Source organism: Gobius niger (assembly GCF_951799975.1).
Source record: "Gobius niger genome assembly, chromosome: 9".
NCBI classification, from domain to species: Eukaryota; Metazoa; Chordata; class Actinopteri; order Gobiiformes; family Gobiidae; genus Gobius; species Gobius niger.
Window position 1 is genome coordinate 34,491,189 of NC_136860.1, and position 15,664 is coordinate 34,506,852.

General features: G+C 40.1%; 1 protein-coding gene across 1 annotated transcript; it reads right to left on the reverse strand.

Moving 5' to 3' along the window:
- Positions 1-2,675: 2,675 nt before the first annotated feature.
- eaf2 (ELL associated factor 2) lies at positions 2,676-14,093 on the reverse strand. Its single transcript, XM_079563492.1, has 6 exons — positions 13,931-14,093; positions 11,106-11,200; positions 10,877-11,013; positions 10,604-10,761; positions 6,414-6,695; positions 2,676-2,944 (listed from the first exon to the last, which is right to left on the reverse strand). The coding sequence occupies exons 1-6, from the start codon at positions 14,031-14,033 to the stop codon at positions 2,901-2,903; spliced, it is 819 nt and encodes a 272-aa protein (XP_079419618.1). The 5' UTR covers positions 14,034-14,093; the 3' UTR covers positions 2,676-2,900.
- Between the last annotated feature and the right edge of the window lie 1,571 nt (positions 14,094-15,664).

Genomic DNA, 15,664 nt, shown 5'->3' on the forward strand with positions numbered 1-15,664 from the left:
CTCCACGACGCACACTTTCCTCCCCCTGGTCCAGACCATCACAAACATTTGTAATCTCGACTTCTTGCAGTTTCCTTCCTGTGTTTTTGCACATTTTCACACGGTGTTTGCTCCATGAAACTTAAAACCTTTGCATAATTGTGTCTATTGTACTGAACTTCCCCATAACTACGTTTGGGTTAAGAATCACCGCACTGTCTGCTGCACAAAAGCTGAAATGACTGAAATTTCAAGCTGTTTGGTGATTAAGAGTTTGTAACCGGCGAGAAACCCTTGCACGCTCCGAGAGAGAAAGAGGGCGCATTCACATTTTTGGAAAAAATTGTCTCAGATGCGACATTTCTGCACAAGGAACTGTTTTGTAATGAATTGCCCAAACATTTAAATCCATAAATGCCACCTGTGGTCACTTTTGCTTTGAGGTTAAAGGAGCTATACCTGATTTTGCTTCTAGAAATGGAATGAAAATGACTTTATCCTCCTTTAGTATATTGTAAATTCAAATGTTTGCGGAGAAAACAGTTTGCATCAAATTATAAAACATTTGTATCAATTGCATGAACTTTCAGGCTATTTTTGCAGCATTTTTGTGAACGTAACCCTGAAAAGTGACCCTGCAAGTTGTGAAATGTCCCGATACATGGGTTTCCAATCACATCACGCCAGTGTTAATTTTGACATATTTTTATTTTTAGTCTTAGTCTAAGTCTTTTGACTAAAATGTAATTTAATTTTAGTCACAAAAAAAAAGTCTAGTTTTAGTCGACTAAAATTGCATGTTAATTTAGTCGACTAAAATTAAGACTAATTTAGTCTTACTCGTTCTTGATGCTTTTGTTCTGAACATTTTTAGCACTTTTTTTGTCATGTTTTTATCTCATTTTTGTTGCTCTTTTGTTCATCTCGCTTTTGTCTTTTATTTTTAATGCTTAAGAGGAGAAAATCTGCTCGGTTAAGGGGTTAATGCCTAAAAACTATATTTTTAATGCCACAAATGCAAATAAAATCTTATATCTTATATAAAATCTCATCTTATATTTCACAATGGGGCGATTTTTGAGCCACAGAGCTTTAAGCACTGCCATGGAGTGGGTTTCGTCTGCGAGGGGGACAAATAATAAGAATTTCATGCACGTTTGAATCCAATCAAATGCTTTTTAATGACTTTTAGGGCCTTAATTGTAGCATAATTCATTTGATGACTTTTAATGCTTGTTAACGCCCTGCCGAAACCCTGCCTCTCTACTCATTTAGCAAACTTTCAGACTTCAACTTTAAAATGAAAAGGTCTATGTTCTAAAAGGCAGACGTCTGTGTATCGTGTAACAAAAGCCTTTTTCTGGATGGTTTGCATTACAGTGACAGTTTTACTCCCTGAAAGTTGTGAAAGTTACTGTGCATTGGACAAAAACGCGACAAAGCAAATCATGGAAATGTATCAAGACTTAAGGCGCTGCTCGTTGTAAACATTTGATTTCCCACAAGACACAGTCACATGATCATGAGAGGCTGAGTCCACATAGAAGAGTTATCACTGAATTTACCACCAAAGGATTTACTTCATTTCTATCAATTTTAAAACTGCATGGAGTGGCTTGTTTTTAGTATAATATAGTAGGGTTTTAGTTTAAACACAGTATAGATACAGACGGCATCTCGTCATAGGAGGGGGCGTGGCTTCACCAAGGGGGAAAGTAGAATCTTTAGAAACAATTTTCCCTCTTTTCAGCCATTTTCTGGTGGAATATCAACTTATTTATCAAACATAACTAAAGTCAAGTGTAAATCGGGCCCAAATGGATATTTTCCCACAGCAGATTGTTCAGCAGAAGTGAAAAAACAGCAGTTGTAGCCAACGTTAGCTAACCGATAGCATTAGCCCGATGCTAACATGAAGCAAGAAGTTAGCATTCTCCGTTATTTATGTATTTATGGGTCTGTATATCTTTATTTAGTAGAAAATTATATTCATATTTCAGCATTTGTTAACCTCTTAACTCCCGCCTGAACCGAGAGGATCTTTTTCCTCGTTATTAGATTTTTTTCCATCATTTTTTTGTTGGGTATTCAACTCATTGAACTCACTTTTTCTCACATTTTTGTAATTTTTTTTTTTTTTTGTGTCAAATTTTAATCACATTTTTGTAATTTTTTTGGTCACATTTTGTCACATTTTTGTCATTTTTTCATACATTTTTTCGTCTTTTTTTTCATTTTTTTGGTCACATTTTGTCACATTTTTGTTATTTTTTATCAATTTTTTGTCAATTTCTTGTGACATTTTTGCCACTTTTTCATCCATTTTACGTCACTTTTTCATCAATGTTTTCTCACTTTTTTGTCACATTTCCATCATTGTTTTTGTCTCAGTTTTGTCGCTATTTTCACAGCTTTTTTCCAGAAGCTTTTGGACTGGGGTAAAGGCAAACTGGAGAACATGTGCTCGGTTCAGGTGGGAGTTAAAGGCTTAAAGTAGTTTTTGAATAAATAGAGAAAGTTTAGATTTTTCTCCAAAATGTTTTCCCCCTAAACAGTTTTCAAATATGACCATATATGGGCGATTCCAGAGATGCCGTCTGTATCTATAGTAAGTGCAGAGTCAACATATAATCTCCACATTTAACCAGTTTGATTTCTCTTGAATTGCTTGAAAAATGTTTTATGTCTACATGTGGACATTATTCTGGGGAATCCCTAACTTTGAATCTAAGGCACAAATCTATCTCTAAAACAAATGAAGAAACTAAAAAGAGAAAAGAGACGACAACACGATCGTTACGTTAAGTTTAGATGTTACGGTTTCATAACTTAAGAACTGCTCGCGGTCGTCTCCGATGCTACTTTATCTGACAAATAAATTAAGTTTTGTGGCAGTGAATGAAGTGGCTACAGTTCGGACTTTAGTCGCTCTCACTCCCGGATTCACTGAGCTGCAGGTCGCTTTCTGTAACAAAAGAAGGAAAAGGGAATTACACACAGAGGAAACACAACTGGAGAGCAAAGTGGGAAAACGCTGCAGAGTCCCAGAGTCCCAGAGTCAGGACTAAACAGTTTACAAAGCCTTATAGAAGATTTGAGACTGACTTTGAAACTCTGATAATGTTGAGATGTAGGATAACAGCTGCGTGTGACGAGTAAAGACACGTTCAAAGTGTTTCAACCTCATTAGTCATTATGCTGGATCGTGTTCAGCTTTAGCCCCAAGGTTATTATTACCTTAATGATATTCAATCTGCACAGATGGAAAAGGAGAGATACAGACGGCATCTCTGGAATCGTCCTAGTTATCCAGAGTGTTGCGGATTTCTGATAGATATTTTTTTGTAATTCATGCAGTTCTTATGTTTGAAGAGTTTCGTGGCCCTAGGCTAATGCAAGGCTAGTGCATGTCTATGGTATCAGCTAGCCTGCTTTAAAAACAGTGTGACCCGCTCCACAGAGCACCTGAGGCAAATCACTTATAACACCAGACTAACCATATAAATGTCTGAGTCCATAGAATCATGTTTGGAATATAACTGACCTGCATCACATGAATGATCGCATTTTGAGGGACTATTTTCTAGCAGATCACTCCGCCGCCGCGTAGCTTATACAACCTTTCAGTGAGGGCGGCTTCACTAGATCAGTAAAACTTTGGCTCCTGGACAATCAAACCTGCAGTCACAGTGTGAACATGTCGGCTGTTTACCAATAGTGTTTAAAATCTCTTATTTGTCTGTGTCGTTGTGTTTATAATGTCTTTTTACTAACCCTTTTATCTCGTCTTTTGTTCATGTCTGTTGTGCGTGTTGTTCTGAAGACAGCAACCTGCCCTGGGACCACAGATGCAAATTAGCCATTGTGGCTAACTCTGGCATATTTACATGTGGACTTTGAGGACTCATGTTAATTAATATGCACTGTCCCATCTTAAATAAATAAATAAATAAATAAATAACAACGAAGCTGATGCCGCTCAAATATAAGGTATTTTAAATGCAAAATGGTTAAAACTACTCTATGGACACAGACATTTATATGGTTATTCTGGTGTTATAAGTGATTTGCCTCAGGTGCTCTGTGGAGCGGGTCACACTGTTTTTAATGCAGGCTAGCTGATACCATAGAAATGCACTAGCCTTGCACTAGCCTAGCGCCACGAAACTCTTCAAACATTAGAAATGCATGAATTACAAAAAACATATCTCCAGAAATCAGCAACACTCTGGATAACGAGGAAATGAGGCCCTATGACAAAAATCCTGAAATATCCCTTTAACAAATTCTGAATTATAAATATAGTTTTCGACTAAATAAAGATACAAAGACATGGGGAGGAGCAAAGTTTTAGATTTTAGATTTAGACTTCACTTTATTTTTATGTGATGAATAAGTTTATATTTCCCCAAAATGGCAAAAAAAAAAACAGTTTCCCTAAAAGATTGTGTTTTCCCCCTTGGCGAGGCCACGCCCCCTTCTATGACGAGATGCCGTCTGTATCTACACCACACAGAACACTTAGCATTGAGCAAATACGCTTATGATGATACGGGCTTGATCGCTGGCTCGCTGCCTCACTATGTCAACAATCGAGCTCCACTGTTTGAATCAGTTAAACGGGAGTTAGAGCAGGTGGACTCAAGTATTTAGGAACAATTTTGGACAATTCTTTCACATTTTAACCCGAGAACACCGGATTGTCCTGGGTCTCTGTAGCTTCAGTTTTGTCTTCCACATCTGTGACGGTTTTGGTGTTTTCCTAATCCAAAACACACTTTGTCCTACAGGCACATGTTTGGGTGATTTTCCCCCAGCAATAGTGATAGAAGGAAGGTTAAAGGGGCTCAAGTTGGCCATTTTATACTCGCTACTGCCACCTCAGGTCATACGTGTAACTGCAGCTTCTATATTTAGCTTGTGCATGAATTCGGATCTGAAGTAACAGCTTTCTGAGTGACAGTGCAGGATTTTAGAGGCAGTTGTGGTGAACAGTTCTGGCTCATTCTACACATTAGGACGTTGTTGGAACATGCAGGGCAAGGGTAGGCAACGTCAGGCCCGGGGGCCAAATCCGGCCCTCCAGCACAGAACCTCTGACCCCCAATGTGATTTAGAGAAATATTATTATGCAAATAAGGGATCAAATATCTGTTAAAGTACTCTAAAAATGTGAGAAAGTATCTTTTTATAGTGTATTTTTGAAAATGTCCTTGCAGAACATCCCACTTGGTCATATATGATGTAAAACAGTGATTCTCAACTGGTGGGTCGGGACTCAATAGTGGGTCGCGAGCCTACAGGGAACTTTCTTTCAATATTTTCAATCTAAAACTACACGGAAACACACTGGAGTCTGTTAAAATTAATATTATTGGGTTATTTTGATCATAATTTTCAGTCTTAAATGCAAATCTACGGCTTGTTCAATAAAAACATGTGGTAAATACAATAATTTATACGATATATGACAAATGACAGTTTTATTTGGGTCGCAGCTTGTCATTAAGGTAATGGCGGGTCTCGGAGCCGGACCACTTTAGAACCACTGATGTAAAACATTGGCATTTGCACAAAGTGGTTCTTAACTTTACTATGGTGAGGTTCGGCCCTCTGTGTTTTGGCTATGGTGAAAATCGGCCCTTCATGACGCAAACTTGCCAACGCCTGATGTAGGGGGAGGAAAATACATAATATTAAATTTTGAGACTCCGTATTGTCCCTTTAAGGTTAGTGTATATAATCAGGCAATATTGCTCCTTTCAAGGTTGATATTCAGGGCTGCCACATTTAATTTTGGAGCCTTTTTATATGGTCCACTCATGATGCTTTTCTTTCATTTTGTTAGACATGGAACACTACTCAAGTGTGTCATGTATTGTTTTTATATATTTTGATGACAAGTACTTTTCATCTGGTGTATTATCTCAGGTAAAAATCACCCGGCGTTAGTGATGGTGTTTTGAATTTGAGCTATAATGTTCTAGGGTTGATGAGCGTGTTGACTGTATTAAGGTGAGGCTTTTCCTGCTGCATCAGAGGTTTGAAAGTCAGTGGCCACATCTTAACAAGAGTGCACTGATACTTAACAAGGTTTGGCCACTTAAATGTAAAAATAAAGCTAAGCTAGGCTAACATGCCATAAATGATAATACAAAGAATCAAATAAAAGTACAACTATAGATGAGATGATTTAGTTTTTATGGGGTGCATTTACGAGGTCGTATCTGTGTTCCACACCTTAATTCAGCCTTGGCAAATTTATGCAGCTCAGACACCCAGAAAAAAATGACCATTTGAAGTGTAATTGTGTAGAATGATCAAACTTGCAGTAAAAAGTACATCTCTGCACATGGTAAATGGTAAATGGTCTATTTATGCAGCATGTTTCCACCTACAGGCACTTGAAGTTTCTTTAGTTGCCTCATACTCACTGAGCGTGTTGATGCTGGACCCCGTGCTGTCCTGCGGCTTGTTGGTTTGGCCGAGGAGGGGCATGCTGTGGTACCCCGGTCCGCCGGGTCCGCCGGGTCCGCCGGGCGCGCTCTGTCCGCCCTGGGGCTGATGGGGCTGATGGGGCTGTGAGGCCGAGGTCTTCTTGCGTTCGTCCTCGGAGTCGCTGGAGCTGGAGTCTTCGCTGCTCGATGAGGAGGAGCTGTTGGAGGAGCTGTTGCTGCTGCTGAGCTGGTCCATGCCCTGAGCCTCGGCCATCAGCTCTGAGGAGAGAGGGGGGAAAACAGACTGTGAAATGTGGAATTCACACACAGGAACGCAGGATATGTCGATATGTCTGTAAGAAATGTTGGTAGTGTTTCACTTCACAGCACAGTAACAGCATAGGGATGTGTCCTTCTAACACATCACACAGTATAGGAGGTAAACATCATCCACCAAGTCAACTAACCAGGGCAGCTGGGTGGGGACTTGTTGATTGGGGGCTTACACCCACTCTCAACAGGCCACTACACACTCTGGCTTTTTAACACCACCTCGCTATAGGGTATACAAATTGGACATGTCATTGATCCAATATCGATAACAAATAGTGGATAGTAATGACAATAAGGAAGTGGCAAGATGGCAGATTATAAAGTCCAATATGACCATAATATGAAATCGGACATTCACTGATAATGACAAAAATTAAAATTGTTATGATAAATAACAATAACTACTAATCACATTTTTTACTTTTTTTTATTAGCATGCCGTGTTAATAATATGAAATGGTAAAAACTCCTCGTTTGCCGGTGCTGCAAAAGTCTGTTGATTCTATGTTGACAATTGTAGCAACAGTAGGATAAAACTTAACTCACAAATACATATAGGTATATATTTGTGTACTGACACTGATATAGAATACTCAGAAAGGATTGTACTTTGTTTATTTAATGTAAATGAAAATGTAATGTGTAACTGTAGCATCATGAATTGCAAATGTACATGAACAAGGGGTCGGCACTTATAAGCTTTTGCTTCAGTCGACTCCCTTTGAGCTTCCATTAACTGTATGATTGTGAAACTCTGGAGAAAGAGACCATTTTAATTGCTCAAATAAACTACAAACAAACAAATCTTATTATTACAGCGCTTATATGACACAAGTCACACCCAAAGCGCTTCACATTCACTCCATGCTGATGGTGGTCAGCTCCATGTGTAGCCACAGTTTCCCCTGGGGCAGACTGAGAGAGGCGAGGCTGCTCACATCTGCGGCGTCCCTCCGACCACCACCAACCACTCACACATAGGCACGGGGTGAAGTGTCTTAGGAGGCGGGATTCGCCTGGACTTCCTGTCTGTTTTCTTTTCCTGGAATAATAATCATATTTTCTAAAGATTATATTGTGGGCGGTGAGTTGCCGGTCGATGATCATTTACTGTGTTCAAATCATGATGAACAAGTTCAGATCAGAGACGCCTGTGATCATGAAGAATTGATAGTTTGTCTTGAAGCTAAAGGCTAACGTGCTATAACAAAAATATATATATAAAGGCACTATTTCAAGTTGTGTAATGCGTTAACCCCTTAACTCCCACCTGAACCGAGCACATTTTCTCGACGAAAACAATGAAGGAAATGTGGCAAAAATGTCACAAAAATGTCAAGAAATTGACAAAAAATTGACGAAAAAATTACAAAAATGTGACAAAAATTTGACAAAAAAATGACCAAAAAATGACAAAAATGTGACAAAAATGTGACAAAAAAATGACAAAAAAATGACAAAAATGTGACAAAAATGTGACAAAAAAATGACCAAAAAATAACAAAAATGTGCTAAAATGTGACCAAAAAATGTGATAAAAATTTGACAAAAAATGAAAAAAAAAATATGACAAAAATGTGACAAGAAAATTACAAAAATGTGATAAAATGTGACAAAAATGTGATAAAAATTTGACAAAAAAATGGCAAAAATGTGACAAAAAAATTACAAAAATGTGATAAAAAATTGACAAAAAAGGGATGAAAAAGGGATGAAAAATTGATGAAAAGTGGCAAAAATGTCACAAAAATGTCACAAGAAATTGACAAAAAATTGACGAAAAAATTACAAAAATGTGACAAAAATTTTACAAAAAAAATACAAAAATGTGACAAAAAAGTGATAAAAATTTGACGAAAAAATGGGGGGAAAAATTTGACAAAAAAATGACAAAAATGAGTTTAATACCCAACAAAAAAATGATGGAAAAAAAAATCTGATGACATGAGGAAAAAGATCCTCTCGGTTCAGGCGGGAGTACCAGGAACTCACTGGTCTAAGCTAATCTTAATGGAAATGAATACGAACAGGAAGTACTAGCGCCCACAGCTTCAGCTCAGAGGAACTAGCGTAGCCACATTGTGCAACAAGCCGATTGGTATCTGATCCGGGCATTTTGAGAGGATCGGATTGGATCGGATTTGATGAGCGGCAGACTGGAGCCGCTGCACATCCATGACCACAGATTCACGGCCTTCATGCTATCGCTAAGCTAGGATACTGATTTGATTTATTGTTATTATTATGTCTTGCACATAAGTGTCCATCCCTCATGGGTCTACAAGACACATTTTAAAACAGAATTCAGATGGAGCTGCCAAAATGAAATCACAGAAGCTAAACATTCAACCATAACAGAACATCCACATCACACAGGAGGATATAAAATAATTTGTCGTTAACCTGCTTCTGAAAAATGTTCTAATTTAAAATTCAAAGCTAAAGCAAAACTCTTGCATGTTTATAAAAAAAAAAAAAAAGATAAAACTACTGTAATACCCATAAGCTATAATATATAATGATACTATATAAAAATATAATAAGACAAAAAGACTATCAGATCGGTATCGGCCAGACGAAGTGTCAAAATATCAGATCGGGAGCTCGCGGATCGGTGCATCCCTAATAACATGTATCGTTTTTATGCTTCTACTTCAACCTAACACACAGGGCCGTAGCCAGGATGTAAAAAACAGTGAGGTCCGGATAATTCTTTAAACCGGGGGGGTCTGGGGCTCCTCCCCCAGGAATTTTTTTAAAGATTCAGATGTAATTTCCTGTATTTTAAGTGATCAAAAACACTTTTGTCTCATCCTTGAGCTGTTTTCAAAAATTGCTTTTTGTTGCACCGTTTGGGACCAGGAGCCTGAGTGAATGTGGTGAGTGAGTGGATGGAGGTCGGACATGCAGATGGAGCAGACTGGCCTCACTTCCATCAGTCGACCCATGGGCAGTGGGTGCAGCCGTGCATGAGTCACGTACCCCCTACTTTGACATGATGAATATCACAAAACAAAATATCTATTTAATGTCTATTTCATCCATTATTACTGTGAAGCAGGTTTTCCAAACAGTTTTGCTCGCCTGAGTGAGAGGCAAGAAGAATATGAAATGAAAATGTAAAATTTTATTGTTTTGAAAACGAGGCTGTGGGTGTGAATGGGTAAAGCTGAGTGATTTGCTCATTCTGAACATCAGACTCTGGTTTGGACTCTGCGCTCTGGCCCCGCCCCCTCTGCGTCGCCCTCACTGTCAAACCACTGTTAACTACAAAGGTGAATGCGCTGGTTTAAGCTCTCATTAAAGCGAAGATCATTTATTCGCAGAACAATCTTTGCATGATGAGACAGAAACAAAGTGAGCAGCAGAGGAGGAGGCGATGATGAGGCACAGACGCTTCTCCTTCTCCTCTTGCTCCTCAGATCAGAATGAGGAAAACTCCTGTTGTAAATCGAGGTCACCGTGACGGTTCGCGCACTGGCTCCTCCCTCTTTATGACAGAGAGCATAGAAACTGCATCTCGATCAAACTTTGGCGCGGTTCATGATGAAGGCGCTGCTGTTGTAGTGAGGCTGAGGCCCCCCCCCCCCCCCCCGGCCCCTCCCCGCGCCTCCGCCGAGTTTTACGCACTCGGGTCCAAAGCAGCTCATGAGGTCCGGTTTCAGAGTGGACACATTTAGGTTCAGAACAAGCTCATCCACGTCTGAACTAGAGGCTCCTCCGCCTGTATTAGCGCTTGTTTTGCGCAGGATTCAATGCGTAAAATAAAAACTTTTTTTTTTTTTTTTTTACCGAGGTCCGGACCTTGGTGACCTCAATGGTAGATACGGCCATGCTAACACATCCACAGTTACCTCTCTCGATGTCGTCCATGGGAGACGCCGGGGACGCCTTCCCTTTGGTGGGGGAGCTCTTGGAGGCGGTGGAGGGTTTGCTGGAGCTGTTCCTCATCTGAGTGAGGCGACTGGTCTGCTGCTCCAGGCGAGACTGGATCTTACTGCTGCCCTCGGCTCTGCACAAAACAACACAAGGCCATCGATGTGGTGGCGTTTCAACATCAACCAGCCACAGCACGTGTCCATAGCTATAACATAGATACGCTGTGGTGCTACAACTGCTCCCCTCACCTGGTTTTCTTGACCGCGATGTTGCTGTTGAGCTTCTCCAGCCTGTATTCTCCGGTGTCATGGTTCACGATGAGGATGCACTCCTTCATGTACGGCCGCTTGGAGCCTTTGAACACCGTGACCGGAGCGCTGGACCCCTGAGGCAAGAGGACGCCGAAACACATCAGCTGATACACACCGCTGGACAATGGTTACATTTCAATAGGGGTTCACAGACTGGACAACCGACCTCTAAATTTGGTAACGTGATGGTGACTTGTTCGCCTTTGCCGACTTCCAGCTCCCCTTCACACGTCGTGTCAATCGAGGCTGGTTTGAAGTCATCTGTCAGGAATAAGCAGCATTTTACACATTTAACTTTGTCATAACCCGGCCAGTCCCACCTACATATAACGTCCCACTTTAACAATATAGACATGAAGAAGTGAATTATAAAACAAGATTCACAGAGGACAAACTACCCAGACTTCTTGTACAATAATGGGTGTCTTAAAGTGTGTCTTAAATGGACTTTTTCAAGCTTTCCATCATGTTATTATGTCATTCCCTCATTAAAAACATGGCTGAAGTGTTGCCTTGGCACATTCACGTATTTCTGAGTAATCTGTAAAAACTCTGATGGCGGCCATTTTAGGGACAGGTTTGCCTGAGTCCTCCTAGGAACGCCCCCATCTCCTGGAGACGCCTCCGAGCTTTCGTCACCAGCCGAGTAACCAACCACTGCTCCTCAGCAGAAGCCCCTCCCCACTGATGCCACAGACAGCGTGTGGAGGGGGCGTGTCTAAAGGCTCAGAGGTTCTTAAAGAGACAGAGGCCTATTTCAAGACATTCATTACAGCCATTTTGAGAGAGACATTTTATACGAGGCAGTTATTCTAATTTACTGCATTTACAGACCAACAGAAGGTTTGTCATCATTGTAGTGAGATATAGACTGGTGCTATGTGACTGAAAAAAACAGAATACCCCCTCTTTAACTTTCTGGTTTGGAGTATTTTGTGACCTTCTGCTAACCCTAAGTGTGCTCGACCAAACGCTTTTACACCAGTCTTTATCTAATGCGTGAACATCTCAAGCCTGTCCCATCAGGTCCCTCCTCGACTGGAGCTTACAGCATATAGGCTCATTTGAAAGCTAAGGGGGAAAAAAAAAAACGGATCGAAACTTTTTGTTCGATCACGTTTATGTCGTGTTTATGTTTGTTTGCTATGTTGTTGGGCGTAGTAATACCCAGGAGTAGTTCGACATCCGCACAATAATATCTTGATATTACTGTGCGGATGTCGAACTACTCCTACTACGCCTTACAATATAGTTCCCCTCTTTATCCGCTTAGAAAATCCACATTGTTTAATTGTGTGTAATTATACTTTGTAGTGGAACACTTCACGTAACCATATTTAAATAGGGAGAACGTGGAAGAGCTTGGTAGCTTCTATCTTGACCTGTTTTGGAGCTATAGAGGAGAGAGGGAGAGGCTAAATGCTAACGCCGTCTGCGCTGTGTTTACGTGACTGAAGGCACGGGGGAAGATCAGACAGGTCCTAATGAACTCGTCTAAGCTCAGGTAAGAACATATCTCAGCATGTTAAAGGAACAGGCCACCGTTTTTACATACTGAGATATGTTCTTACCTTAGCTTTGACGAGTTCTTTAGGACCTGTCTGATCTTCCCCCGTGCCTTCAGTCACGTAAACACAGCGCAGACGGCGTTAGCATTTAGCCTCTCCCTCTCTCCTCTATAGCTCCAAAACAGGTCAAGATAGAAGCTACCAAGCTCTTCCACGTTTTCCCTATTTAAATATGGTTACGTGAAGTGTTCCACTACAAAGTATAATTACACAAAATTATACAATGTGGATTTTCTAAGCGGATAAAAGGGGGGACTATATTGTATGTAAAATGTATATTCTCATGTAAAGCGCTTTGTGACTATATATGTCTGTGAAAGGCGCTATATAAATAAAGATCTTCTTCTTCTTCTGTAAGGCGTAGTAATACCTGAACATGAAAGTCATATATTTTCTTCAGATTCGTACTTAGAGAATATCCATTCTTTGTATTGATACTTAAACTGTCTGATATTTGGACATCGTTTGAGGTCTACATGTAATTTATTCCATATTTTAGGACCACGAACGTACGCATAGAAACTTTATCTGGATGTCCAGGCATGGGCAATAGAGTTCGGGAATGTGATGTCATCTCGCTAAGCATTATGGGATTAGCAGCAATTGTAAAGTAATGGAGATTTTAAAAGTCAAAATACTGGAGTTATTGTTCACATTAAATCACTTGGACACCACAGTGTAATAAATGTATTTACCAGCAGTAACTCAGCAGCTAACGGAGCTGTTCCACGTGTTTTTCCTCCACTTTTTAGACTGTCTTTAGCTAATGTTAGTCGATGGAAATGTATGCTAACAGCTGCAAAGATGGCCGATCTCCATGGTAACTGTGGACTTTCCCGAACTCTATTTTAAATTGATCCTCTCTTCTTCTCACAGTCATATTTTAGCCAACAAACATTTTATTAACAGTTTTAATCTCATTACTTTTATTTAGTTTTGGTCTAATTTCAGTCCGCAAAAAATTAAAACTATGACTAAGTTATTTAGTCGAAAAAATGTACAGGTCACACATTTATTTCTCTTGGAGGGCGACACAAAAAAATAAGACGAACTGGGAAATGTGTTTTGCATGTGTTTGACCGTTAACTTGGTCGAAACCGTAAAACAATTTGCAAGTTAAAATAAAATCTAGCGCTGCGATGCTCACCTACGGCCAGCAGAGGGCGGTAGCAGCTAATGCAACACCGAGCTAACACATGCTAGCGTTTACAGTTTGACAGCTGAGCCAAAAAGCACCTGAAAATAATCTAACTCAAGTACAATACGACACTAAACTACACAAGACTAATGTTTGGGCCGAATACCACAGATGAACAGCGTCAAATAAAGAGGCGATGCTCTTCAAAGCGTCACAGCTGGACAAGTTTGCGTTAGCCCCGGATGCTAACTAGCGGCTACTACAATGCAGAGGTTGGAAACTTACACCGGACCGTATGGTAGCCACTTTTGGGATGTTTCTCGAACGTCTCTCCTAATTTCAGCACATGTTCCTGGTTGTCGAAGTTGGAATACGAGGTTCCATTCATTGTGAACGTTGCATGAGCACAAAAAACTTCACTCCTTTTTTTCTACTCGATAATAGCCATGTATGGACGCCCGTTTAGTCCCGCCCCCGCGCTGTTATGATTGGTCAGACGGAACTGTTTCGTGATGTGATTGGTCTCCTGCCTGTCAGTCAAAGTGTTGAGATGACAGGTTTATGATCACGCGTTGAGATCGAGATATAATTTGATAAGTACATGATATATATATATTTATTTGGTAAAATGTAAACATATTCACCGAGGATCACACATAAAGTATAAACACGTATTTCCAATGTGGTAAATAACAATAAATTACAAATGATAACACAAAGTTTAGACTATGACGAGGATGTCCCTTTAACCTCTTAATCCCCACCTGAACCGAGCATATATTTTTAACAGTTTGACTTTGCCAAATCTAAAAGCTTCTTGAAAAAAGGATAAAAATCATGACAAAAATGAAGATGAAAGTGCAAAAAAGTGCCCAAAAAAGACAAAAAATTTGTAAAAAAAAAAAAAAAAAAAATGCATTAAAAAGAGCCCCAGACAAAGCAACAAAGCAGTGGCAAAAAAGGTGATAAAAAAGTGGCAAAAATCCAATGACAAGATATTTATGATGAGTATTTATCCTTCTAGTATTATTTGACAGATATTCTGGAGCATCATTGTTTATAATATCGAACATGTGACCAAGTTTCAATTGATCCACCCTATATTCAACTGGTATCATATCTATTAAAGAGGCTAGATACAAGTTGGCCATGTTATACTCACTACTGCCACCTCAGGTCATACGTGTAACTGCAGCTTCTATATTAAGCTCGTGCATGACGGCACTTCTTAACTTTTAGACTGGACTGCAGGATTTTCAAGGCAGTTGTGGTGAATCTGGCCTCATGGTTGGAACATGTGGGGGGAGGAAAATACTTAGTTTTAACATTTTTAAACTCTGTACAGTCCCTTTAACTCAGGGGTGTCCAATCTTTTTTCATGGGGGGCCGCATATTGAAGCGTACAAGGGGTGAAGGGCCGTAGATCAGTAGTTAGTGCTGCAAAACTTTCGACTAGCAGAGGTTTAAATTGTGCCCCATACCTCTATTTTAGCTTAAAACCTTCATGCCAGCTCAGTCTCACAATACATTGTTAATTGTTAGGTGTGAATTGTTTAGAATTATTACATTTCAAATAAAAAGGTCCATCTCTGGTGATGTGTACCAATACAGCAAGAGGCCGAGGGCCACCATAAATTGGTCTGAGGGCCGCATTTGGCCCCCGGGCCGCACTTTGGACACCCCTGCTTTAACTAAACTCGTCATAATGTGTTCTAGGAGGCACATTCAACATATATCTAATCTAATATATTATATGGGAGGAAGAGAGGGAGCAGGGGCACTCTGGATAAGCAAAACTGTGTGTGTTTTTTTACAGTGTCAACACCAATGCGTTGGTCTGGTCTTCATCATACGTCAACTGGACCACGAGTCTGAGGAGCACCTGGTTTGTAAGTTTACTTGCTACCTCACAAGCAACATTTTTGACATATTAAAGGGGAAGAGACAGTTCTCACTGGAACGCCACAGTATAGAGTGAATGCTCTGCTACTGAGGTGTGAGCACTCTGTCTCTTCTCCT

Coding starts and splice junctions, on each gene's coding strand:
- eaf2 (XM_079563492.1), bottom strand. CDS start 14,033: ATGAATGGAACCTCGTATTCCAACTTCGACAACCAGGAACATGTGCTG. Junction 11,201..13,930: donor TGGCTACCATACGGTCCGGT/GTAAGTTTCCAA, acceptor TATTCCTGACAG/ATGACTTCAAACCAGCCTCG. Junction 2,945..6,413: donor GTCCAGCATCAACACGCTCA/GTGAGTATGAGG, acceptor CTTTTGTTACAG/AAAGCGACCTGCAGCTCAGT.